This window comes from Salmo salar, chromosome 13, assembly GCF_965601325.2.
Source record: "Salmo salar chromosome 13, fSalSal1, whole genome shotgun sequence".
Lineage (NCBI taxonomy): Eukaryota > Metazoa > Chordata > Actinopteri > Salmoniformes > Salmonidae > Salmo > Salmo salar.
The window spans coordinates 65,720,226-65,746,558 of record NC_138303.1 but is presented as its reverse complement, the minus strand read 5'-3'; the positions used below and the strand labels follow the sequence as shown (position 1 = coordinate 65,746,558).

General features: G+C 42.0%; 1 protein-coding gene across 2 annotated transcripts in view; it reads right to left on the bottom strand.

The window, feature by feature from the left end:
- Window positions 1-26,333, bottom strand: part of LOC106567556 (transmembrane protein 132E) — a 383,196-nt gene that overhangs the window by 93,008 nt on the left and 263,855 nt on the right. The window contains exons 1-2 of one of the 2 annotated variants that reach the window (XM_014137016.3): window positions 11,000-11,678; window positions 9,497-10,430 (exon numbers count right to left, since the gene is read on the bottom strand). In XM_014137016.3, the coding sequence (XP_013992491.2) occupies window positions 9,497-10,430; window positions 11,000-11,078 (1,013 nt within the window). In that variant the 5' untranslated portion in view covers window positions 11,079-11,678. Of the gene's footprint in view, window positions 1-9,496; window positions 10,431-10,999; window positions 11,679-26,333 lie in introns of those variants that run through there. The other variant, XM_014137017.3, reaches the window with a different exon arrangement.

The following is a 26,333-nucleotide window of genomic DNA, read 5'->3' as shown; positions in this document are numbered from 1 at the left end:
CTCTTTGCCACCTTCTCCTCCCTCCTGAATCCTCCTCCCCCCCCCCTCCCTCTCTGTGGATGACTTCGTCAACCATTTTGAAAAGAAGGTCGACGACATCCGATCCTCGTTTGCTAAGTCAAACGACACCGCTGGTCCTGCTCACACTGCCCTACCCTGTGCTTTGACCTCTTTCTCCCCTCTCTCTCCAGATGAAATCTCGCGTCTTGTGACGGCCGGCCGCCTAACAACCTGCCCGCTTGACCCTATCCCCTCCTCTCTTCTCCAGACCATTTCCGGAGACCTTCTCCCTTACCTCACCTCGCTCATCAAGTCATCCTTGACCGCTGGCTACGTCCCTTCCGTCTTCAAGAGAGCGAGAGTTACACTCGATCCCTCCGATGTCAACAACTACAAACCAGTATCCCTTCTTTCTTTTCTCTCCAAAACTCTTGAATGTGCCGTCCTTGGCCAGCTCTCCTGCTATCTCTCTCAGAATGACCTTCTTGATCCAAATCAGTCAGGTTTCAAGACTGGTCATTCAACTGAGACTGCTCTTCTCTGTGTCACGGAGGCTCTCCGCACTGCTAAAGCTAACTCTCTCTCCTCTGCTCTCATCCTTCTAGACCTATCTGCTGCCTTTGATACTGTGAACCATCAGATCCTCCTCTCCACCCTCTCCGAGTTGGGCATGTCCGGCGCGGCCCACGCTTGGATTGCGTCCTACCTGACAGGTCGCTCCTACCAGGTGGCGTGGCGAGAATCTGTCTCCGCACCACGTGCTCTCACCACTGGTGTCCCCCAGGGCTCTGTTCTAGGCCCTCTCCTATTCTCGCTATACACCAAGTCACTTGGCTCTCTCATATCCTCACATGGTCTCTCCTATCATTGCTATGCAGACGATACACAATTAATCTTCTACTTTCCCCCTTCTGATAACCAGGTGGCGAATTGCATCTCTGCATGTCTGGCAGACATATCAGTGTGGATGACGGATCACCACCTCAAGCTGAACCTCGGCAAGACGGAGCTGCTCTTCCTCCCAGGGAAGGACTGCCCGTTCCATGATCTCGCCATCACGGTTGACAACTCCCTTGTGTCCTCCTCCCAGAGTGCTAAGAACCTTGGCGTGACCCTGGACAACACCCTGTCGTTCTCCACTAACATCAAGGCGGTGACCCGATCCTTTAGGTTCATGCTCTACAACATTCGCAGAGTACGACCCTGCCTCACACAGGAAGCGGCGCATGTCCTAATCCAGGCACTTGTCATCTCCCGTCTGGATTACTGCAACTCGCTGTTGGCTGGGCTCCCTGCCTGTGCCATTAAACCCCTACAACTCATCCAGAACGCTGCAGCCCGTCTGGTGTTCAACCTTCCCAAGTTCTCTCACGTCACACCGCTCCTCCGCTCTCTCCACTGGCTTCCAGTTGAAGCTCGCATCCGCTACAAGACCATGGTGCTTGCCTACGGAGCTGTGAGGGGAACGGCACCTCCGTACCTTCAGGCTCTGATCAGGCCCTACACCCAAACAAGGGCACTGCGTTCATCCACCTCTGGCCTGCTCGCCTCCCTACCTCTGAGGAAGCACAGTTCCCGCTCAGCCCAGTCAAAACTGTTCGCTGCTCTGGCACCCCAATGGTGGAACAAGCTCCCTCACGACGCCAGGACAGCGGAGTCAATCACCACCTTCCGGAGACACCTGAAACCCCACCTCTTTAAGGAATACCTGGGATAGGATAAAGTAATCCTTCTAACCCCCCCCCCTTAAAAGATTTAGATGCACTATTGTAAAGTGGTTGTTCCACTGGATATCATAAGGTGAATGCACCAATTTGTAAGTCGCTCTGGATAAGAGCGTCTGCTAAATGACTTAAATGTAAATGTAAATGTAAATATAAGGCAGCATTTTACTTACAGTTCATTGAAATGTAATGTCATCATCAAATAAACTGTATGTTAACATAATAATTCCAATGCATCATAAATGGAGCCACAGAATGAAATGTTTTCATTCTCTCATCTGTTTATTCACTACCCAAAATAGAGGCGGACTCCTCAATCTCATCAAAAACACAGAACAGACACATGCCGCAAACTATGCATGTAATTAATTGTAGCTTTCCTGGGTGATGATAAGCATCACAGAGACACGCTGGGTATGATTAATACTGCCATGCACTGCATTTTTATTATTTCCATGGTAACAGAACATTAAAGGCCTAGCTACATAAGCCCTCCCCACCAACACATGCACATGAGCATGAACACACACACACACAAACGTTTGTTACAATGGGAATCAGGGGGGGAAATGGGAACCGGGGGAAAGAATGGACATTTCCAAGAGTTCGGATGAGGGGAGGGAGGGATAGAGGAGGTAGACTTCTGCTGAGTTCAATTCATAAAGACTTTCCTCGTGACGTCTTTAATAATATTTTTAAGGTGGAGATAGCAGTCTGAGCGGGACAGATTTGTTGGTACCGTGGCCGCCCGTCGACATCCCACCTGCTCCCCTCAGATCTCATCCAGCTCCTGCCCGCAATCCCACAATGTTATAATTACACATCTTAAAAACCACCATTTTATGCATTATACTGTGCAATGAATGCATGATTTCATAAGACATTTGCTGTTTGGAATAAAGTCATTTTATTAAAACAAACTCCAGTGTAAACAAACTAATTTGAAGCAGCCCAGACAAAAAGTCCCTGCAAGACCGAATACAATTATGGGGGGAATTAGGAACTTTCCAATTCCAAAATCATCTCAACTCGAACTGTTAGTAAGATAAAGGAAAGGCAACAAATAGGCTAGACTGACTAGTGCCCAATTATAAGCCATTATTTCATTGCCTTTAGAAAATGATTAACAACATAGGCTACTTTCCCATGAGAACTGCAAGCTGACAATTGCTTTTATAATACATCACAAGTGGCCACAAACTCAATCACATCAGATAATTGTTTTTGCCACCACTACTGTTTGAAGCCGTCGCGCAAGCTGTTTGTGTAACATGCGTCCCAGTTAGAGGTGGGCAGAGGAGAGGGACACAAGATTCATGTGATATAAAAGTGATTTTATAACAATTCACAGCGCATTTAAAACAGCAATAAGACCATTCTGAAATATTTTGCGGGACTAAAATAATATTTTCTCCACGAATTTGACCGCCCGCCCGCAGCATGAACCATTCAGGCTGCGCAGCACACTTCTCTGTCGGGTCCGACACGTAATGCAGGGCTCTAGCTGGAGACACCTCAACAGTTGGCTTCCAGCCCTGTTTCATTCACGCCCCATTTAGTCACCTGGCTCAGGGTCTCTCTGGATTTTTTTCTCCCTCTATCACCTATTTTTATTATTCTACAGTCAGAGAGACAGAAATACAACACTGTGTCCTGGATACAAAAAAATATGAAGTATAATTCTTAGATAATCACTGAAATTGAAAAGAGGAGGGTCAACTATTAAATGAGAGGTGACATTTGAAAGGTATGTTTGCATTTCATGAAGACAATGGTGGTTAGAAATCAGTTCAGAGGTTGCAGGTTGCACAATAACGTGATGATGGTTGAAATATTAGACAAGGTAATATGGAATATTATGAAAGGTATTATGAAAACCTTTGAAACTTGAATCTGGTTGTCAATTTGGTTCCTCCAGGTTTTAACTATGAACCGAAACTTACACATTATGACTGTGTAAGGAAAAAAATAAAATGTTCTCGGCATATTCATCACTAAAGGGGATATAATTATAAAACCTACATATTATGAATGGGTGGGCCACAGACGAGGTCAAGTTATTATTAAATTCTTGAACTATCAATGACAACAGCATTAGGGAGAGGGATTAGGCAGGACACATCTTGGAACAAAGTAATCCACATATTAGGTTATAGATCTCTCTGGGGACGGAGTATCTTCTTGGAACTGCTGTGATGGTCAGAAGTGAAATGCTTGGGGCTCTCCTCCTCAGAGTCTGGGCTTTATGAGAAATGGTCAGGTCTCAAGCCACACATTCAGTTTAGTGTGAGGAGAGCCTTGACCTTGTGAAAATACTTCTGTGAGGATAAGACAGCTCACAATCTATACCTTTACACACAAACTGAAACCTATCAAGCATGCATGTATGGTAGTACGCACACACATCCCATGCCTGTCCGACACACACACGCATACATACACATGCACACACAGTAGTAGTAGTCTTTAATATTGAACTGGGGAGATAACACTAATGCACTATTCCTGCCTGCATACTGTAAATCCTAGCACTGCCTGTTCCTGTTCGCCTTAATGAGTTATTGAAGCATAATTAATTCACGGTGAATTCCTAAATTGAAGTCAGAGTTTCCATTACGATTAGGGAGCGCCGTGTTTAAGAAGAGTTTCGCCGTCATGCCTCAGATATCGCTTAATATCGGGCCGCTCCCCCTCCATCTCTCATCTTCAGGAGAGTAGAAAACGAAAGCAAATTTTCTTGAGGCTTTCATGGATTTAAATAATCATTTATTTTGTCTGGGAACTCTAACCCTCTCATTATGTTGACGGAGAGGAAGAACAGTGAGAAACACAGGGATGAGGGAGAGGAGACATGCCTCGAATCCCCTAAGCTCTAATTCGACAAGAAGTGGGTCAGCTCATGAGGAATTTAATTTGAACAGATGTCAATTAATACCCATTATGCCTGCTCTTTCAGGAGGCTGCTGAATGATCTTCATCTCATGTTCTCGGAGCCGAGTCTTACATGAGAGATTCAAAAAGATTTTACATGATATAGTCCTCATTTCTCCACTGTGCTGGCTGAATTGATAGCGCTGGGAAATTAGGTAGCTAGGCCTCTCTGTTACAGGGTAAATGGAGTGTTCCGGTGCTCAACATCTAGGCGTGTTCAATAGAGAGATGTGCTTTATTCCCTTACAGAATGTTGAAAAACAGACACTTCAAAATGTCTTGACGTTCAGGATTGTAGAGAACATCTCACAGTTCTCTTTTAATTGTGTAAGCTCTGGCAATTATGTAAGATAAATATTATGTTCAATACATTCAGGCACCACTTCAAAGGACTGAGATGAATAAAGTTGACTAAGTTCTTTAAATATACAGAACCAGTCAAAAGTTTGGACACACCTACTCATTCAAAAGTTTCTTTATTTTTACTATTTTCTACATTGTAGAATAATAGCAAAGACATTAAAACTATGAAATAACACATATGGAATCATGTAGTAACCAAAAAAGTGTCACACGTAACAACAAATGGGTGTGATCATTCTATAGTGGTCCCTGTTGCGTATGATCAAACCGGTGTGATTAGAACGCTTGATTAGAACGCTTATCATAGGTGTCTATTAAAATATATGCAATAATCGGAATGCATTATTTGTCACCAGTACTTGCGAATAAAACTGTAAATACAGTATGCTACATACATACAGTATGCCTACAGTAGAAACGACAACACGATATACAGAACATAACGAACTTACTTTGATAGGAACGCACACATGTCCAAAGTTATTATTTGTAAGGAAAACAACAAGGAAGGCAAAGCAAGTGCCAGCAAGAAAATGTTCCAATTCTTGCAAGACTGCACAAATATATGCATACTTGATCTGCGCGAACATGAGTGATGTGCGGGCGGCTCTCCTCGAAGAGAGAAGTTTATCCGGCTCAGTAAAGCGTCAAACCTAACAACTCACGCTGGGGCGACCATTAGAGATATTTGGAACTCACGTGAAAAGGTTGAACAAAGGAAAATATATTTTATATTTCAGATTCTTCAAAGTAGCCACCCTTTGCCTTGATGACAGCTTTGCACACTCTTGGCATTCTCTCAACCAGCTTAATGATGTAGTCACCTGGAATGCATTTCAATTAACAGGTGCGCCCTGTTATAAGTTAATGTAAGGAATTTCTTTCCACCTTAATGCGTTTGAGATAATCAGTTGTGTTGTGACAAGGTAGGGGTGGTATACAGAAGATAGCCCTATTTGGTAAAATACCAAGTCTATATTATGGCGAGAACAACTCAAATAAGCAAAGAGAAATGACAGTCCATCATTGCTTTAAGACATGAAGGTGAGTCAATACGGAAAATGTCAAGAACTTTGAAAGTTTCTTCAAGAGCAGTCGCAAAAACAATCAAGCACTATGTTGAAACTGGCTCTCATGAGGACCGCTACAGGAAAGGAAGGACCCAGAGTTACCTCTGCTGCAGAGGATAAGTTAATTAGAGTTACCAGCCTCAGAAATTGCAGTTCAAATAAATGCTTCACAGAGTTCAAGTAACAGACACATCTCAACTGTTCAGAGGAGACTGCGTGAATTAGGCCTTCATGGTTGAATTGCTGCAAAGAAACCACTACTAAAGGACACCAATAAGAAGAAGAGACTTGCTTGGGCCCAGGACATTAGACTGGTGGAAATCTATCCTTTGGTCTGAAGTCCAAATTTGCGATTTTTGGTTCCAACCGCTGTGTCTTTGTGAGACGTAGAGTAGGTGAAAGGATGATCTCCACATGTGTAGTTCCCACCGTGAAGCATGGAGGAGGTGGTGTGATGGTGCTTTTCTAGTGACACTGTCGTGATTTATTTAGAATTCAAGGCACAATTAACCAGCATGGCTACCACAGCATTCTGCAGCGATATGCCATCCATCTGGTTTGCGCTTAGTGGGACTATAATTTGTTTTTCAACAGGACAATGACCCAACACATCTCCAGGCTGTGTAAGGTCTATTTCACCAAGAAGGAGTATGATGGAATTCTGCATCAGATGACCTGGCCTCCACAATCACCCGACCTCAACCCAATTGAGATGGTTTGGGATGAATTGGACCGCAGAGTGAAGGAAAAGCAGCCAACAAGTGCTCAGCATATGTGGGAACTCTGGTTGAGAGAATGCCAAGAGTGTGCAAAGCAGTCACAGAGGCAAAGGGTGGCTACTTTGAAGAATCTAAAATATATTTTGATTTGTTTAACACATTTTTTGTTACTACATGATTCTATGTGTAATTTCATAGTTTTGATGTGTTCACTATTATTCTACAATGTAGAACATAGTAAAAATAAAGAAAAACCCTTGAATGAGTAGGTGTGTCCAAACCTTTTACTGGCACTGTATATATATATATATATATATATATATATAAACCTACCATTAAAATTATAGACTGATAATTTCTTTGTCAGTGGGCAAACGTCTATAATTTTAATGGTAGGTTTATTTGAACAGTGAGAGACAGAATAACAACAAAAAAATCCAGAAAAACGCATGTCAAAAATGTTATAAATTCATTTGCATTTTTGTAAATATTTGAGTATAGCTTTTCATGTGACAACACTGAAGAAATGACACTTTGTTACAATGTAAAGTAGTGAGTGTACAGCTTGTATAACAGTGTAAATTTGATGTCCCCTCAAAATAACACAACACACAGCCATTAATGTCTAAACCGCTGGCAACAAAAGTGAGTACACCCCTAAGAGAAAAGCCAAATTGGGCCCAAAGTGTCAATATTTTGTGTGGCCACCATCATTTTTCAGCACTGCCTTAACCCTCTTGGGCATGGAGTTCACCAGAGCTTCACAGGTTGCCAGTGGAGTCCTCTTCCACTCCTCCATGACGACATCACGGAGCTGGTGGATGTTAGAGACCTTGCACTCCTCCACCTTCCGTTTGAGGTTGTCCCACAGATGCTCAATAGGGTTTAGGTCTGGAGACATGCTTGGCCAGTCCATCACCTATACCCTCAGCTTCTTTAGCAAGGCAGTGGTCGTCTTGGAGGTGTGTTTGGGGTCGTTATCATGTTGGAATACTGCCCTGCGGCCAATCTTCGAAGGGAGGGGATCATGCTCTGCTTCAGTATGTCACAGTACATGTTGGCATTCATGGTTCCCTCAATGAACTGTAGCTCCCCAGTGCCGGCAGCACTCATGCAGCCCCAGACCATGACACTCCCACCACCATACTTGACTGTAGGCAAGACACACTTGTCTTTGTACTCCTCACCTGGTTGCCGCCACACACGCTTGACACCATCTGAACCAAATAAGTTTATCTTGGTCTCATCAGACCACAGGACATGGTTCCAGTAATCCATGTCCTTAGTCTGCTTGTCTTCAGCAAACTGTTTGTGGGCTTTCTTGTGCATCATCTTTAGAAGAGGCTTCCTTCTGGGACGACAGCCATGCAGACCAATTTGATGCAGTGGGCTGCGTATGGTCTGAGCACTGACAGGCTGACCCCCCACCCCTTCAACCTCTGCAGCAATGCTGGCAGCACTCATACGTCTATTTTCCAAAGACAACCTCTGGATATGACGCTGAGCACGTGCACTCAACTTCTTTGGTCGACCATGGCGAAGCCTGTTCTGAGTGGAACCTGTCCTGTTAAACCGCTGTATGGTCTTGGCCTCCGTGCTGCAGCTCAGTTTCAGGGTCTTGGAAATCTTCTTATAGCCCAGGCCATCTTTATGTAGAGCAACAATTCTTTTTTTCAGATCCTCAGAGAGTTCTTTGCCATGAGATGCCATGTTGAACTTCCAGTGACCAGTCAGTATGAGGGAGAGTGAGAGCGATGACACCAAATTTAACACACCTGCTCCCCATTCACCCCTGAGACCTTGTAACACTTACGAGTCACCGGGGAGGGAAAATGGCTAATTGGGCCCAATTTGGACATTTTCACTTAGGGGTGTACTCACTTTTGTTGCCAGCGTTAATGGCTGTGTGTTGAGTTATTTTGAGGGGGCAGCAAATTTACACTGTTATACAAGCTGTACACTCACTACTTTACATTGTAGCAAAGTGTAATTTCTTCATTGTTGTCACATGAAAAGATATACTCAAATATTTATAAAAATGTGAGGGGTGTAATCACTTTTGTGTATATATATATATATCTCACATATCACTCCATACCTTGGTAATTGCCACAAGAACATGTAAGGCAGTAAGTCACGCATTGGCCATTACAGATGCCCAGTTACTTTTGATGATATATCATATCGCTTTCACAATATCACAACATTATTTTTGCGCTAGTTGGCTGTACCTGCACAAACTACAGTATTAATCCTTAAAGCTTGTTCTCCATCTTCTTTTTAAATAGGGAGCCAATTTGTTTTCAGTACTTTTATTTCCATTACTGATCAAAACTCATTTTCTCATGACTCTCTCTTGTCACTCTGCAGCAGACATATGGTGAGCAATATGTTTGGAACATCGAATCGCAAATCACAGTATCAATACATATAGAATTGTGAAAATCGCATACATATCATACCTAAGTATCGTGGTAATAACATATCGTGAGGTTCCTGGCAAATCCCAGCCCTATTGACAATATTTCCTTCTGAAAGCACACTCTCCAATTCATTGCGTCCTCAACTGTTTTGGAGAAGGTCCAAGGTTCCTTTCCTCTGACCTTCTCCCCTAAATAATTTTGAGAAGAAGGCTAGGGAAGAAGGTGTGATGCATCCAGGAAAGATTAATTGAGAAAGAGACACTTACTTGAGGGTGAACTGCTCCACTGTGGAATTGGGCACCAGGTAGAGGAAGATGTTGAGGGTCTCTCCTGGCTTCAGCGACTTCTCAGGCAACCTCAGGAACATGTTCTTATCCAGCTGCTTGTCCACCACCAGCTGCTTCTGGCTGGAATGGTACAGGCTGATGCTACCAATGCGGAGGAGGGGGTGCTGAGAGGGAGGCTCGCCCCGTGATCCTCCTCTGCGGCCTGAGCTCTCGCCGCACTCCCCTCCGCTATCCGGGTCATGGAGGGTGTAGTACAGCTCGGCCTGGAGGGACTCCCCGCTCAGCTCCAGGACTAGGCTGTCGCTGGAGCTTTTCCTGCGGCCCAGGGGGGCCACATTGGTGTTGAACCAGGTGGGGGGCAACTCCAGCTGGGCCAAGCACTGGGCAAGGTTCCCCCGGAGGCGGCACGACGTCTTGATCTCGCGCACATCCCGGAAGCCGTGGAGCCTGACGCAGGGCAGCTTGTCCTGGACCTTGAAGTCATCCCAGTCGCGGCCGGCGATGTAGAAGAGCACCTGGACCATGGGGTTGCTAGATAACACCCTCGACTGGACGATGAAGGCCCGGACCTTCCAGTTGACCGTTAGCCGCCCGAGGATGTCCAGAGGGCTGGAGGGCTGGAGGAGGTCCTTGGACAGGCTCTGGTCCTGGGTGAACGGGCCAAAGGTTATGTTAACGGCGGGAAACTCCTTGGTCTGGAAGACCACAAAGCTCTCGGAACGCTGGAGAGGGTGTTTGTTGGCAGGGCTACTGCTGCTTTGGCCCGAGGACCTGGTCTCTCGCAGGAAGAAGGCCAGCTGGGCATTGGAAAGCTTGAAGTTGGCGGGAAGGTAGATGTCCGGAGGGGTGGGGGTGACTGCCGAAGAGCTCAGGAGAGCATCTGAGCTAGTCGGGGATACTTTACCTGCAAATGCTGAACACAGAGAGATAGAAAGAGAGAGAGTAAAATGTTAGAATCTTTACAATGCAACATGTATTTTCCCTTTTTGCAAATTTCACCTGCTCTTCACATGAAATTGCCACAGATAACAACAATTATCTGATAAAGAGACAGTATATGTCAAGTGGCCTGCAGGCAGATTGCCCATTGTGTCCAATGAAACGGGTTGTATAAGTAAACAAGCTGCATGACACTGATTTTATCGTACCTGATGTTCACAAGATAAACAGCTCAACACCACACTCTCAATCGATTGTTCCTCGAGTTCAATAACACACCAATAGTCAGTTTTAAAATTGACAGAGAAGCTAACAAATGGACAAAACACACAAGCTTTCAAAACATGATATTTGACAAAATGTAAAAGAGAAATAGGGAGATACTTTAGGACAGAATAAAGTGGGAACAAACACTCAAACATGTTATCTAATGACAAACTCTGGTAAAAGAGAACCAATAAAAACATGTACTCTCAAGTTATAAAATACAATCTGCTCAGACATAGGACACAGTCATAAAGAAACAGCATTGATGTTACATACTTATCAATAGTACCAAGAACATGAAATAAATTTGCCAAATCCTTTCCAGACAGACCAAATCAGAGATTAAAAGTCCCATATTCCAAATCTCCTGGCATTGAAAGTATATGTTCTCGAATAGCCCTTCAAAAGAGTATATCCAATCATCAGTAGAGAGTTTGCAGTCACCAAGTTAACAGATTGCCAGTAAAAAAAACTCCACGTTTCTCTCATAAATCTCCTCAGATATTCGCAGTACTTGAACAGATTCCTGGTGGTTCCTTTGCTTGCGCTGCAGCACACAGCTGTGGGGGATCTACAGAAGTTCTTGAACTTGTGCTTATATTCCCTTTGGTGCAGTCGTGGTCCACAGCATAGACCCACAGAAGCTCTTTGAATCCAGTCCACACATGTAGCTCCACTCTGGCAGCTGTCCCTGATAGACCAAACCCCTCTTCGCAAGCCCGGGTTTAATACTGTAGACAAAGCCTTGACACCGCCCTGTCTCGCCACACCTAGCCTCAGTCTATAATCAACATTTGAGCTCCCAGACAACGCTAAGACACACAGGCCTCAAAGGACTCTTGCACCACACACACACTCGTAAAAAAATAAATACTGTTCAGCTCGATTCATCTTCTCCCACTGGACATGTTCAGGAAGAGGCTTTCGTGTTTGTGTGAGACAGAGTGTGTGACTGAATGAGTGTCTATGTGTGTTGGACGGGAGGGGTGGGAATGGGGGAGGGATGTACTACTTGAATGCATTCAGGCAAAGAAAGTGAGCGGGAGAAAGAGAGAGAGGGGGGGATTAGGTAAAGATCATAGATGAATTAGCTCTGCCTGTCCCCTCTTCTTCTGCCACGGCCCCCCGAGAAAGATAATGAGGATGCCTGGGGAGGGTTGGGGGTGGGGGACTGACTACTTCTGCCCCCCAAGTGCCTGGAATTCCTACAATAAAAGAGAAAGGAATTCTTGGATGTGTGTGTGGTCCAAGCCTACGCTCAGCATCACGCTCAACAGGAGGTCGAAAAGATGAAGGGGCCTGTTGTTCATTCCACCAGGAACTGTTTCACTTATTTCCACAACAAGAACATAAACAGAACAATTCTCATCTCGTAATGAGATCGATGTTCTTGAACACTTTTTATCAGTTCTTGTCAGTCATGTACCCGATTTTCGGCTGATTCTGCGTATCTGCTTGAGTAGCCTCTGCCGAGTTCCCAACAACCAATGTTCTGATATTCAGGGATAATGGAAAGAGAGCCCATGATTCGACTTCCGCTTATGGAGGTTAACAAGGCGACACTACATTTTAACTCCCCCTCCACATTTATTGGACTAGTTGAACAGTATTCCCACTACAGTTTTTTTCTTCTCGTCAACACCATTATGTAGAGGGTCTAATTTCAGGCATTTATTTTACGCCTGCAACATTAGTTTACTGCTTGAGGAACATGAGTACATTTCTGCCGAGTGGTCTGAACCATATGGTGTGCTCCTGCAGTGTGGTTAGACTCTGGCAGTCTGAGGGCCAGGCAATGAAGTACCTCTTAAGGGGTCTGACATGATACTCTCAGCTCTGCAGAGCAGCGCCGTTCCATTACGAGACCACATTAGCTACTTGAGAGTCTCTTCATCCCTTTCTAAGCACGCATAATGCACACAACTGATTGCTCTTGTTTAGTTCCCCCTCCCTCCTTCTGTGTACTCCAGCCCGATGCACGGGCTGATTGAGGGGGCATGATTTACGGGCCCAAATGCACTGGGGGTGCTCCTCCTCTCACTTTTCCTTTGCTGCTGTGTCAAAGTGGGGTCGGGGTGGATGGGGGCGCAGATGGGGCTTACAACAGGAAACCTGATAACCCCCCCCATTTGGCTTCCTATTAGACATAAGGGCCAAATTGATTGGCTTCTCTTCCTGTTGCATGCTCCGTTACATGATACCCATCTGTTGGGTGGGGGATATCAATGCGTAGCTAGCATCACCTCAGGGCTCTTTCCATCTATCAGGTCGCTTTCCCTGATGGGGATTAATGAAAATGTCTGACCACAATTGGATGTTGAGGTTGGGGCTATTTCATTACCATTTAGAGCCAATCCGCAGTTTACGAAACATGACGATAAGGAGCGCAACGCAGTACGTGAATGTCATTTTTCATCACAAAATGGGTGGTTCCTTGTAGTACGCAGGCCTGCCTACGGCGCAATGCAATGCAATTTCCTCAGCATTTTTTTTTAATGGAGCATATTATTCCTTGCACGACAGTGGGGGCAGTGTTGTGTAGATAATGAGGCTGTATTTTACCACAAACTCGCTTGGTTAAAATGGAACCAGAAAAATATATTTTGTTCCTTTCTTTTTTGGCACAAAGTCGTTTCACAAAAATAATGAACTATACATCGATCACTTTAAACTGATATAAAAAGTAAAAACCAGTGTTGCTATAAATCTGTGAAAACTAAAGTGATGGGCTCGGTTTCCCAAAAGAGTTAAATCGCCGAGCTGTGTGCCAAAACCATTGTTACTAAAGTTGAACTTGAAAACGCTTGTTATTTACCGATGTGGAAGACAGTGCCGATGGACATGGCCCGCCTTGTTTCAGGCTTCTAAGCAACTTTGCAGTATTTGTTTTTTGTGAACGTTCAGAACGTTCTTTGCATTATTACAAACAGGCAGAAATAACTTTTGGATATCAGAGAGGTAACACATCAGCATTATAACTTTCCTGAATTGGATCCTTTCTTCGTACCTTTCAAGGTGATTTAACTTATCCCAGAGGCTGCTACAAGACACCGCCGGCGGAGAAGAGGTATTCGTTGTGGACTTTTAGTCCAACTCAGGAGGCATGCACACCATCTACTGCTTTTGAGTATTTTACTCGCTAATGTTCAGTCCCTGGACAATAAAGTAGACTAGCTCAGGGCAAAGATCTCCTTCTAGAGAGGCATCAGGGACAGTAACATACTCTGTTTCACGGAATCATGGCTCTCTCCGAATATACTGTCCCTGTCCATACAGCCAGCTGGGTCCCAGACGGCATCGCTAAGCGCGTCCTCAGAGCATGCACAGACCAGCTGGCTGGAGTGTTTACAGACATATTCAACATCTTCCTATGCCAGTCTGCTTCCCTCACTTAATTCAATATGTCCACCATTGTTCCTGTAACCAAGAAGGCGATTGTAACTGAAGAAATGACTATCGCCCCGTGGCACTCACTTATGTCATCATGATGTGCTTTGAGCAGCTAGTTATTAAGGATCATATCACCTCCACCTTACCCGACACCCTAGACCCAATGGAATTCACATACCACCCCAATAGATCTATGGATGATGCAATCGCCATAGCACTGCACACTGCCCTATCACATCTGGACAAGAAGAATACCTACAGTTGAAGTCGGAAGTTTACATACACCTTAGCCAAATACATTTAAACCCAGTTTTTCCCAATTCCTGACATTTAATCCAAGTAAAAATGTCCTGTCTTAGGTCAGTTAGGATCACCACTTTATTTGAAGAATGTGAAATGTCAGAATAATAGTCGAGAGAATGATTTATTTCAGCTTTTATTTCTTTCATCACATTCCCAGTGGGTAATAAGTTTACATACACTCAATTAGTATTTGGCAGCATTGCCTTTAAATTGTTGAACTTTGGTCAAACGTTTCGGGTAGCCTTCCACAAGTTTCCCACAATAAGTTGGGTGAATTTTGGCACATTCCGCCTGACAGAGCTGGTGTAGCTGAGTCAAGTTTGTAGGCCTCCTTGCTCGCACATGCTTTTTCAGTTATGCCCACAAATGTTCTATAGGATCGAGGTCAGGGCTTTGTGATGGCCACTCCAATACCTTGAATTTGTTGTCCTTAAGCCATTTTGCCACAACTTTGGAAGTATGCTTGGGGTCATTGTACATTTGGAAGACCCATTTGCGACCAAGCTTTAACTTCCCGACTGATGTCTTGAGATGTTGCACACAAGAGTGTGCATAACTGTCATCGAGGCAAAGGGTGGCTACTTTGAAAAATCTAAATCTAAAATATATTTTGATTTGTTTAACACTTTTTTGGTTACTACGTGATTCCAAGTGTGTTATTTAATAGTTTTGATGTCTTCACCATTATTCTACAATTTAGAAAACAGTTAAAATGAAGACAAACCCTTGAGTGAGTAGGTCTGTCCAAACTTTTAACTTGTACTGTACATCATCGATGGACGCGTCTTCTGTCACGGATGTTATGGCTGCCCTTAGTTTGAATCCTGAGATAGGTGTTTTCTCCATCTCCTTAGCTATCATATTCAAATTCAACTGATTTCAAAACAGTTAAAAAAGTTTCATTTGTGTCACGACTTCCGCCGAAGTCGGTCCCTCTCCTTGTTCGGGCGGCATTCGGCGGTCGACGTCACCGGCCTTCTAGCCATTGCCGAGCCACTTTTCATTTTCCATTTGTTTTGTCCTTGTCTTACACACCTGGTTTCATTCCCCGAATTACTTGTTCATTATTTAACCCTCTGTTCCCCCATGTTTGTTTGTGAGTGATTGTTTGTTTGTAATACGGTCCCTTATTGTTTGCTCGCATATTTGTGTTGTATTTGTGAATATTTGAGTAAATTACGTTTATTACTCACATCTGCTGTCCTGCGCCTGACTCCTTTACACCAGCTACACACAGGCAATATTACAATTTGACAGGATTACCTACACTTACTGACCAGCTCAAATAGACAGAAGCGTGCTATATGGCAGACCAATCCAAACTCATCTCTTGGTATGTCCAGCCCATTCATCTCAGCCAATCATGGCTAGCGGGAAGGTTGCTAGCTTTTTCTGTGGCTTAACCAAATAGGCTCGTAATTTAACAATTTTATTCGTATTTACAGATGGCATAGAAGTTTGTTATTAAGTCACATGAAAGTTCACATGTTCGAGACGGTATTTCTGTCAAAAAAGTTTACGTTTAAACGGCTCTCCTGTGAAGTAGTGACCCGCGACATACGTCTAGTATCCTGAAACTGGTCACACGTCACTGTACAGCTGTTATTTGGTGGCACTTTATTACCAGTTCCCTTGTTTACGCTTCTTCCTTTCACAATAAGTGACCCAAATGGCACCATATTCCCTACATAGTACACTACTTTTGACCAGGGCCAAAAAAGGTGCACAATGTAGGGAATAGGGTTCCATTTGGGACGCAGCCACAGACTGGCTTTGAGTCATTATTTAACCTCTATGGGATCGGTGTCCCAATACCGGGACAGTTGAGCTAACGTGCACTAATGTGATTAGCATGACGCTGTAAGTAACAGCAAACTTTCCAGGACAAAGTCATGTCTTATATGGGCAGAAAACTTAAATGATTGTTAATCTACCTGGACTGTCCAATTTACAGTAGCTATTACAGTGAAAAAAGATCATGCAATTGTTTGAGGAGAGTGCACAACAAAAAATAACTTTTATCACGGCAACTGGTTTGATACATTCACCTCTGAAGGTAAATATTGTAAATATAAATATTACCTTCAGCAGGGCACGAGGAAGGAGTAGGCTGTCCTTGTAAATAAGAATTTGTTCTTAACTGCCTTGCCTAGTTAAATAAAATAAAGGTTACACTAAGGGCATAACATTTCTGCACCCTCATTTTCTAATTATTGTCTAAGCAATACCCAAATGGATATTAAGTGAAAGAAATCTCATTGATTTATCAAGACCAGTCCCCATGTTTGCCTCAGAGAAGCGCGAAACTGTGCTAAAATAGTTGTAGACTTTTGCTTCTAACTTTTATATGCTCTTTAAATAAATACGAACATTAACCATGTGTGTTCACTTGTTTTGAACTGTTCTGTAGTTTCGACCCAATGATTCGTCTGACAAACAAAGAACTTCACGTCCTGCAGGCCCAGTAATGGATCAAAGCTGGCAAGATATTCAATAATGTCATCTTCACAGACGGCTCAACTGTGGCCCTTGAGCAATTTGCTCAAAATTGCTACAGAAAAAGAGGAAGAAGATCAAGCAAGCCGAGTCCCAAGCATCCGCTTAAAATTTCTTGCCAGGGACCAGGCCCATATTAGATTTTTGATGGTATGTTATAGCTATTTACAAAGCAAAAGGTACATAAACTATTGTAGCCTACACCTCACGGACTATTATATGTTCCACAATAATTCACCCTTGCCTCCTTTTTCAGGTATCATGGCTCGAGATTTCTTTGAGGAAGAAAACATCAAGAGATATGCTGGACCCTATGTCATTGGTGGACCCTACGTCAGAGGTGTTTCTGGGTACACATTGTTTCTTTCAAGGTAGGATTATAGCAATATTTTGTTACGTTTAGGCCTATTTACATGTATATTTCTATTATTGTACCTAATTTTGGCTGTTAGGCTAAATGTCTTTTTTTCTTCTCCAAATGCAGACAATGACCCAAAACACACTGCCGCCCGGGTTTGCATTGCTAATGAGGGCATAAACTGGGTCAAGACACCAGCAGAGTAAGTAGACCTTTATGTAGTAAAATAAAGATGAAATATAAATAAATAAATGAACAACAACACCTTCGGTAGGCCTACAGTATATCTAAAAATATGTATTTTTCATCTCTACATGTAGGTCTCCTGATTTAAACCCGATCGAATTTGTTTGGCATCAACTGAAAACATTCTTTATTGTAACCACAATGCCACATCTATATTTCCAATTATGTATAGAGTTTGGGATTTACAAATGTGCGCTTTTAATTATTAGTTACATTGTTTTAGTTCGAACGTGCAGACTTTTTTTCTGTTGGGGATCTTGGGGATCTTATCCCGGTATTGGGATTCATTGTCAAGAGACCATGGTGGGAAATTCAAAACTGCAAGAATCTAATAATTTCAATTTCTCAAACAATCAACTATTTCTCACAATTTGAAAGATAAACATCTCCTAAATCCAACCACATTGTCCGATTTCAAAGAGGCTTTACGGCGAAAGCATAAAGTTAGGTTATGTTAGGAGAGTACATTGAAAATAGCTGTGTGTAATGTTTTGTCAATTCAAAGACAGGCGTCACCAAAAGCGGATAACCAGATAGAATTATGCACCAACCTTTGACAATCACCCTCAGATGACACTCCTAAGACATTATGTTACACAATACATGCATTTTTTGTTCCATCAAGTTCATATTTATATCCAAAAACAGCATTTTACCGAAGCTGAAAATCAGATATTTTTTTTCTCTCAAATGCTTCCGGTGAACAACGTTACAAATCACAAAATTACTATTCCATAACATTGGTAAATTATAATATTGTCATTCAAATATTCATAGTTTAACATTTCGTAAATGCTACTGCATTGCCAGATTTCAAAATAACTTTACTGAGAAATCACAATTTGCAATAAACCGGGTGCTGTACTAAGAACAATAGGCTAGGCTATACAGGTTAGCACCATCTTGTAACCATGTAATATCAAAATTACTATTGTCAATATTCCCTTACCTTTGATTATCTTCATCCATTGGCACTTCCAGGAATCCCAGGTTCACTACAAATGTGGTTTCTTTCAACAAAGTTCATAATTGATGTCCAAATAACTCCAAGTTGTTAGCGCTAAAAAGTAGCGCGGGGGGGGGGGTCACGGCGAAAAGTAAAAAAAATAATCTATTTACGTTTGTTCAAACATGTCAAACGTTGTTTAGCATCAATCTTTAGAGCCATTTTTAACGTGAAACATCAGTAATGTTTCAACCCGACCACTCCTGTGTCTTGAAAAACGTCTTTGAAAAATGTATCGCATCACAGGATTACGCAGGTGCAGCCAATAATGAAGTGACGACATCCCAGGGAGGTCAACTTCTCTTCCTTGTCATCCGGTCTCTGTTCATCATAGACGCTTCAAACAACTTTATAAAGATCGTTGACATCTAGTGGAAGCCGTAGGAGTTGCGAAATTAATCCTTTCTCACTGTGGTATCTAATAACAATGACAAAAAAAAAATAGTACAGCCACAATTTATAATTTTTTTTCTCAGGTTTTTTCCTGCCATATGAGTTTTGTTATACTTACAGACACCATTCAAACAGTTTTAGAAAATTCAGAGTGTTTTCTATCCAAATCTGGTAATAATATGCATATCCTAGCTTCTGAGTTGGTGTAGGAGGCAATTAAAAATGGGCACATATTTTTTTCAAAATTCTCAATACTGTCCCCGAGCCCCAACAGGCTAAATTATTGTTTTATGTAGGATGCTACATTTTTGACCAGTTGCAATTGTAAGTAGGCCTAATAAAAAAAGATCCTACTTCTATTAGGCTGTTAAGCCTCATAGTCTACCGCAGCCAGTTGTTATTTTATATAGGTCTAGGTTCCGAAAAAAGACACTGCAATTAAGCCCTCTTGTTGTTTGTAAAGTCAAATTAAAATGAAGATTATTGTTGAAATGAATTTGCTCTACTGGTGTAGGTTTTCTCCATCTGTTGGTGTGCAACACTTGCATTATATCTTTTTTCAGAACATTAACCGTGTGTAGGTAGAAGTGGAAACATAGATACAAATTATTTGTTGCAAGTTAGGGGGTTCACACCTAGCTCGGCAATTAGACAATTCTTTAGTAAAGGTTGAATAGTCTATTGTTCAGCTAATAGCCAATCCTGCTACGCTTGTGAAAAACTAATAATACACTTTTTTTCCCTTTCCACATGTTAAAGATTTCAATTGATAAAGTGTTTTTAGACTTATTAATCGACCCCAAGCCCAATTAATACATTTGGGCACAGTCGATAGCGTGCTGGACTTCGGGCTAGAATGGTTAGGGTTCGAAACCTGCTCCCTGCTTGTTTCATTACATTATTCTGCCAGTCTCAGAGCAAATAGCCTGGATTATTACTCCCATCTTGTTCCTCACTCTCTTCCACGCGTCATTCTCCGCCTCCGCTCGCTTGTGGGTGTATGCACAATCATTAACTAACATATTCCTCTCAATTGTACATTTTTTGCTTGACTCGTTATGACGTTATAACTACTTACATTTGCTTCCCCGTAATGTTTTGTCAGCCATCTTTGCTGAAAAAAAGTCACCAGGGACGGGTGGCTCGCATCAAATTCATCATTGGAACTACCAAAATGTACTATTGTGTACCTTAATAGCGCTTTCCTTCCTCCTCTTTCTACTCATCATTGGAACCACTCGATATGATTGGTCATATAAAAACCTTGGGACCCAAATGCATAATGAGTGCTCTAACTCCCTCTAGCGGTGGTCTGGAGCAATGAAGCCGTGACGCTGGGTACCTCTATGTCCAGCGGTGTAAGCTCGCAACTTTTAAAGGAGGAACCACTGTAGCTGCATTTCGTTTCGTTTTTACCTTTTTTCAATTGACATTTTTTGTATATATCCATACAAATTATGCCAGCTGATTCATGATTTCGACTGGCTGAGAAACGCTGCCTGCCTGTCTGTGCTGTCCCGACACGTTCATTACTATGGGGCAGCTGGAGATCGAATTTGAATATTGAAACAATGTTGCAAACGTTGGAGAGACTGACAGCAAAGTTCAAACAAATCTCCACTGTTGAAAACTAAATGTTAGTCTAAAATAAATGTTAGATAATGTGTAGATGCTTTTTATAGTGGAGATCAAGTTTATAAATTGCTTAGCTGCTCTGATGAGACGATGGATTGGGCAGTCAGATGGAACAGAGTAAATTGCCATTTTAACATCATAGATTTAGCCGGTGGTAACTTGTGGAATAGACACTGGCTGGAATGCCGTTTTAACCAATCAGAATTCAGGATTAGACCCACCCCTTGTATAATTTTGAATAGTTGCTATGCAACAGGACTAGTCGTCCATTCTAAACAAAATGGTTGCTATGCAGGCTGGATAGCATCATGCCACTTGATAGCTAGCTACAGTGAGGGAAAAAAGTATTTGATCCCCTGCTGATTTTGTACGTTTGCCCACTGACAAAGAAATTATCAGTCTATAATTTTAATGGTAGGTTTATTTGAACAATGAGAGACAGAATAACAACAAAAAATCCAGAAAAATGCATGTCAAAAATGTTATAAATTGATTTGCATTTTAATGAGGGAAATAAGTATTTGATCCCCTCTCAATCAGAAAGATTTCTGGCTCCCAGGTGTCTTTTATACAGGTAACAAGCTGAGATTAGGAGCACACTCTGTTGGGGCTAGGGGCAGTATTTCCACGGCCGGATAAAAAAACGTACCCGATTTAATCTGGTTACTACTCCTGCCCAATAACTAGAATATGCATATAATTTGTAGATTTGGATAGAAAACACTCTAACGTTTCTAAAACTGTTTGAATTGTGTCTGTGAGTATAACAGAACTCATATGGCAGGCCAAAACCTGAGAAGATTCCATGCAGGAAGTGGAAATCTGATTTGTGGAATCACCTTCAACACTTTGCCTATGAAACACACCGTGAGTTAGGATTCATTTAGCACTTCCTAAGGCTTCCACTAGATGTCAACAATCTTTACAAAGTGGTTTGAGTCTTCTCCGGTAAAAACTGACCGAACGAGAGGCCTGGAAAGTTGGTCATAGGGGGAGGGCCATTACTACTATGACGTGGGCACCCGTGGGTACCCTCTCGTTCCGAAACGTTTAGTAAGACAATGCAATCGTCCGCCTTGAATATTATTGAAGCTCTGATTGAAAAAGGCCCTAAAGATTTATGTTATACAACGTTTGACATGTTTGAACGAACGTAAATATATTTATTTTGCACATTCGTGACGACAAGTCCCGCGCGCCTCGTACATTATGAGTAGCCTTCGGAACGTGCTAACAAGAAGGAGCTATTTAGGACATAAATTATTAACTTTTTCGAAGAAAACTACATTTGTTGTGGACCTGGGATTCCTGGAAGTGCCTTCTGATGGAGATAATCAAAGGTAAGGGAATATTTACAATAGAATATTTGATTTTAGATGGTTCCAAGGTGGCACTAACCTGTATCGCCTAGCCTATTTTTCTGAGCATAGCACCTCGTTTATTGCAAAGTGTGATTTCCCAGTAAAGTTATTTTTAAATCTGGCAATGCGGTTGCATTCATGAGATGTTAATCTATAATTCTTTGAATGACAATATTAAATTTGAACAATGTTTTCGAATAGTAATTTTGTAAATTGTAGCGCTGTTTCACCGGAAGTATTTGAGGGAAAATATTTTCTGAACGTCACGCGCCGATGTAAAATGCTGTTTTTATATATAAATATCAAATTTATCGAACAAAAAATGCATGTATTGTGTAACATGATGTCCTAAGAGTGTCATCTGATGAAGATTGTCAAAGGTTAGTGCTGCATTTAGCTGTGTTTTGGGTATTTGTGATGCATGCTAGTTGCTTTGAAAATGGCAGTGTGATTATTTTTGGCAGGGTACTCTCCTAACATAATCTAATGTTTTGCTTTTGCTGTAAAGCCTTTTTGAAAATCGGACAACGTGGTTCGATTCAGGAGAGGTGTATCTATAAAATGGTGTAAAATAGTCATATGTTTGAGAAATTGAAGTTATAGCATTTATGAGGTATTTGTATTTCGCGCGACGAGATTCCACTGGCTGTTGACAAGGGTGGGACGCAAACGTCCCATGTTGCCCAGACAGGTTAAAGGGAGTGCTCCTAATCTCAGCTTGTTACCTGTATAAAAGACACCTGTCCACAGAAGCAATCAATCAATCAGATTCCAAACTCTCCACCATGGCCAAGACCAAAGAGCTCTCCAAGGATGTCAGGGACAAGACTGCAGACCTACACAAGGCTGGAATGGGCTACAAAACCATCGCCAAGCAGCTTGATGAGAAGGTGACAACAGTTGGTGCGATTATTCGCAAATGGAAGAAACACAAAAGAACTGTCAATCTCCCTTGGCCTGGGGCTCCATGCAAGATCTCACCTCGTGGAGTTGCAATGATCATGAGAACAGTGAGGAATCAGCCCAGAACTACACGGGAGGATCTTGTCAATGATCTCAAGGCAGCTGGGACCATAGTCACCAAGACAACAATTGGTAACACACTACGCCGTGAAGGACTGAAATCCTGCAGCGCCCGCAAGGTCCCCTGCTCAAGAAAGCACATATACATGCCTGTTTGAAGTTTGCCAATGAACATCTGAATGATTCAGAGGACAACTGGGTGAAAGTGTTGTGGTCAGATGAGACCAAAATGGAGCTCTTTGGCATCAACTCAACTCGCCGTGTTTGGAGGAGGAGGAATGCTTCCTATGACCACAAGAACACCATCCCCACCGTCAAACATGGAGGTGGAAACATTATGCTTTGGGGGTGTTTTTCTGCTAAGTGGACAGGACAACTTCACCGCATAAAAGGGACGATGGACGGGGCCATGTACCGTCAAATCTTGGGTGAGAACCTCCTTCCCTCAGCCAGGGCATTGAAAATAGGTCGTGGATGGGTATTCCAGCATGACAATGACCCAAAACACACGGCCAAGGCAACAAAGGAGTGGCTCAAGAAGAAGCACATTAAGGTCCTGGAGTGGCCTAGCCAGTCTCCAGACCTTAATCCTATAGAAAATCTGTGGAGGGAGCTGATGGTTCGAGTTGCCAAACGTCAGCCTCGAAACCTTAATGACTTGGAGAAGATCTGAGGAGTGAGACAAAATCCCTCCTGAGATGTGTGCAATCCTGGTGGCCAACTACAAGAAACGTCTGACCTCTGTGATTGCCAACAAGGGTTTTGCCACCAAGTACTAAGTCATGTTTTGCAGAGGGGTCAAATACTTATTTCCCTCATTAAAATGCAAATGAATTTATAACATTTTTGACATGCGTTTTTCTGGATTTCTTTGTTGTTATTCTGTCTCTCACTGTTCAAATAAACCTACCATTAAAATTATAAACTGATCATTTCTTTGTCAGTGGGCAAACGTACAAAATCAGCAAGGGATCAAGTACTTTTTTCCCTCACTGTACCTAGCCAACTTCAGCTAACTCAAACTGGAATGAAAGTACACTAGCTGCATTTTAGTTTGTTTGAGCTTTTTTTCTATTGACATTTACTTGGGAATGTCCATGATAATGTAGTTGAAGCACGACTTCGCCTCTCAGAAAAAGTTGTCTAGTCTGGGCACCTTTCACTCTCTATGAATGGTACAGAGATCGAAATTCAAAAGTGAAACATTGTTTCCAAAATCGGACAGGCAGACAGTGAGGCATATATTAACCCCTGCTGTACCAAACTAAATGCTAGGATGGAACCAAGGGGAAATAGTGTGTGAATTGAGATAAATACAAGAGATTATTATTTTGGACAGCAACATGAACAGTGATTATTTTCAGATTATGGAACTGTTAGCAGGCATAGCGTGTCACGCTGCTTGTCAAGCAAATCAGCATCCAAACAACCCGTTTTCTAATGCTCTTTTTGCCTCGCCGAGGTGGCACAGACACCCCCACACAATCCCCTGGAAGGGAGCATCAATAAGGCGTTGTATGGTTTAGAGCCTAGCTAGGAAATCACACATACCAGTGAAAATACTTGGATTACTACACAGTATGCACCTTTGAAATGTGCAAATCACAGTTTTTGTGAAATAGGCCAACACTGAACAGGGAACATGCTACATAAGCATATTCTTGCTTAATAATGAATGATGTTACAAATATGTACAACAACAACAGAGTTGTTTTATTCTGTTTTTAAGTAACAGCGCAGGTTTCCTGATGCCATGAAAAGGCTACAGTGTCACATATAAAGCAGCCTGCCAAAGTCAGTGAAAATATAGACACAGTGTTATGAGCAGAGCAACGCAGGTTAAAATATGCAGAGAAATTAATGTTACGGGCATGGCAGGGAAGTGAGTAAATGCCTCTTCAAGGACAGGGGAGGGAAGGGTTGCTTGAGCATTTATAGTGAACGACAGCTTTCTCGCTGAGATACTAATATCTCAGTCCTCGGAGCATTTCCATCTATCCTAAATATCTTAGGCTGCTTTAAAAAAAATTACATTGCACAGAATATCGATCTTATAAGGTATTAAGGTTGAAAAAACGCTCCAAATATTTCATAGACCTCAGTCAATCACTACAGAAACAATTTACAACTTAAAATAAAAACAGCTGATGTCAAAGTAACCGAAACAAAGCAAATATTAGTAGTCTGTGCTTGCCACTCAAGATTCTAATGGTCTAAAGATATTTTCAAAATCACATTTCACGGAGATAATGATTCTGCAATTTGGGCAATGATGATAATGATACTTCAATTTGAGTCATAAACACTTTCACATTTTCATCCAAAATTGCTACGCAAATAGGCAGCTATAAAAAGTAATCCTCTAAAACAATCTGCATTATCATTTTTATTAATGTTTAACATAATACAAAGTGTAGATTAAATTCTTGTTGAAAGCCAACATACCTATTTTTCCCCATCCCTGAGGATTGTCTATTTTAATTGACACCAGAAACGTACTGTGTACGTTTTCATTCAGTTTTCATTATGTCTGATAGCCAAAACACAACATGCCAGTCAATTTACAAGACTTAAAAGTAAGATGTAAAATGGCACTGTGACATGTTCATGTTTTAAGAATAAAAATATGTGTTGTCTTACATGTTTGTTTTAAGATGTTAGCTAGCTAGCTAAAATTCACAAAACTTGTTATTGCCTCCTCATCGCTTACGTATTTCAAAATGACATACAGTTTTTATCTGGGATGTCGAACACCTAATTCAAACACATTTTAATAAACTAATTTGGTACATTTCTGTCAGGGATTTCTTCGTCGTCAGACGATATGGCGAAATCATCGTCGGAAAAGGAGGACCAATATGCAGCAGAGTTGAGATAGTTGATTTTGAACTTTTAATAAACTCAAAACGAACATACAAAAATAACCTCACGATTTACAGACAGTCCTGTTAGGCTCACACATGCTAAACAAGAAACAATCTCCCACAAATACACAGACAAACACACCCAACTAATATAGGACTTCCAATCAAAGGCAACACCACACAGCTGCCTTCAATTGGACGTCCACCCCAATTAACTCAACATAGAAATAGATTACCTAGACTAAACATAGAATTACATAAACAAGGAACAGTGCCCAAAAACCCCGGAATACATAAATCAAATGCCCTTTTTAGAAAAACCACCACCCCGAACCACATAAACCAAATACCCTCTGCCACGTCCTGACCAAACTACAATAACAATTTACCCTTATACTGGCCAGGACGTGACAATTTCAGAGTTGTGTGTGTCGACAATCACATCACAAACAAAGGGAATCATAAGTTTAAAATTATTATTATTATCATTTTTATATATTTTTTAAATTTATTTATATAGGTCAGTCAGTTAAGA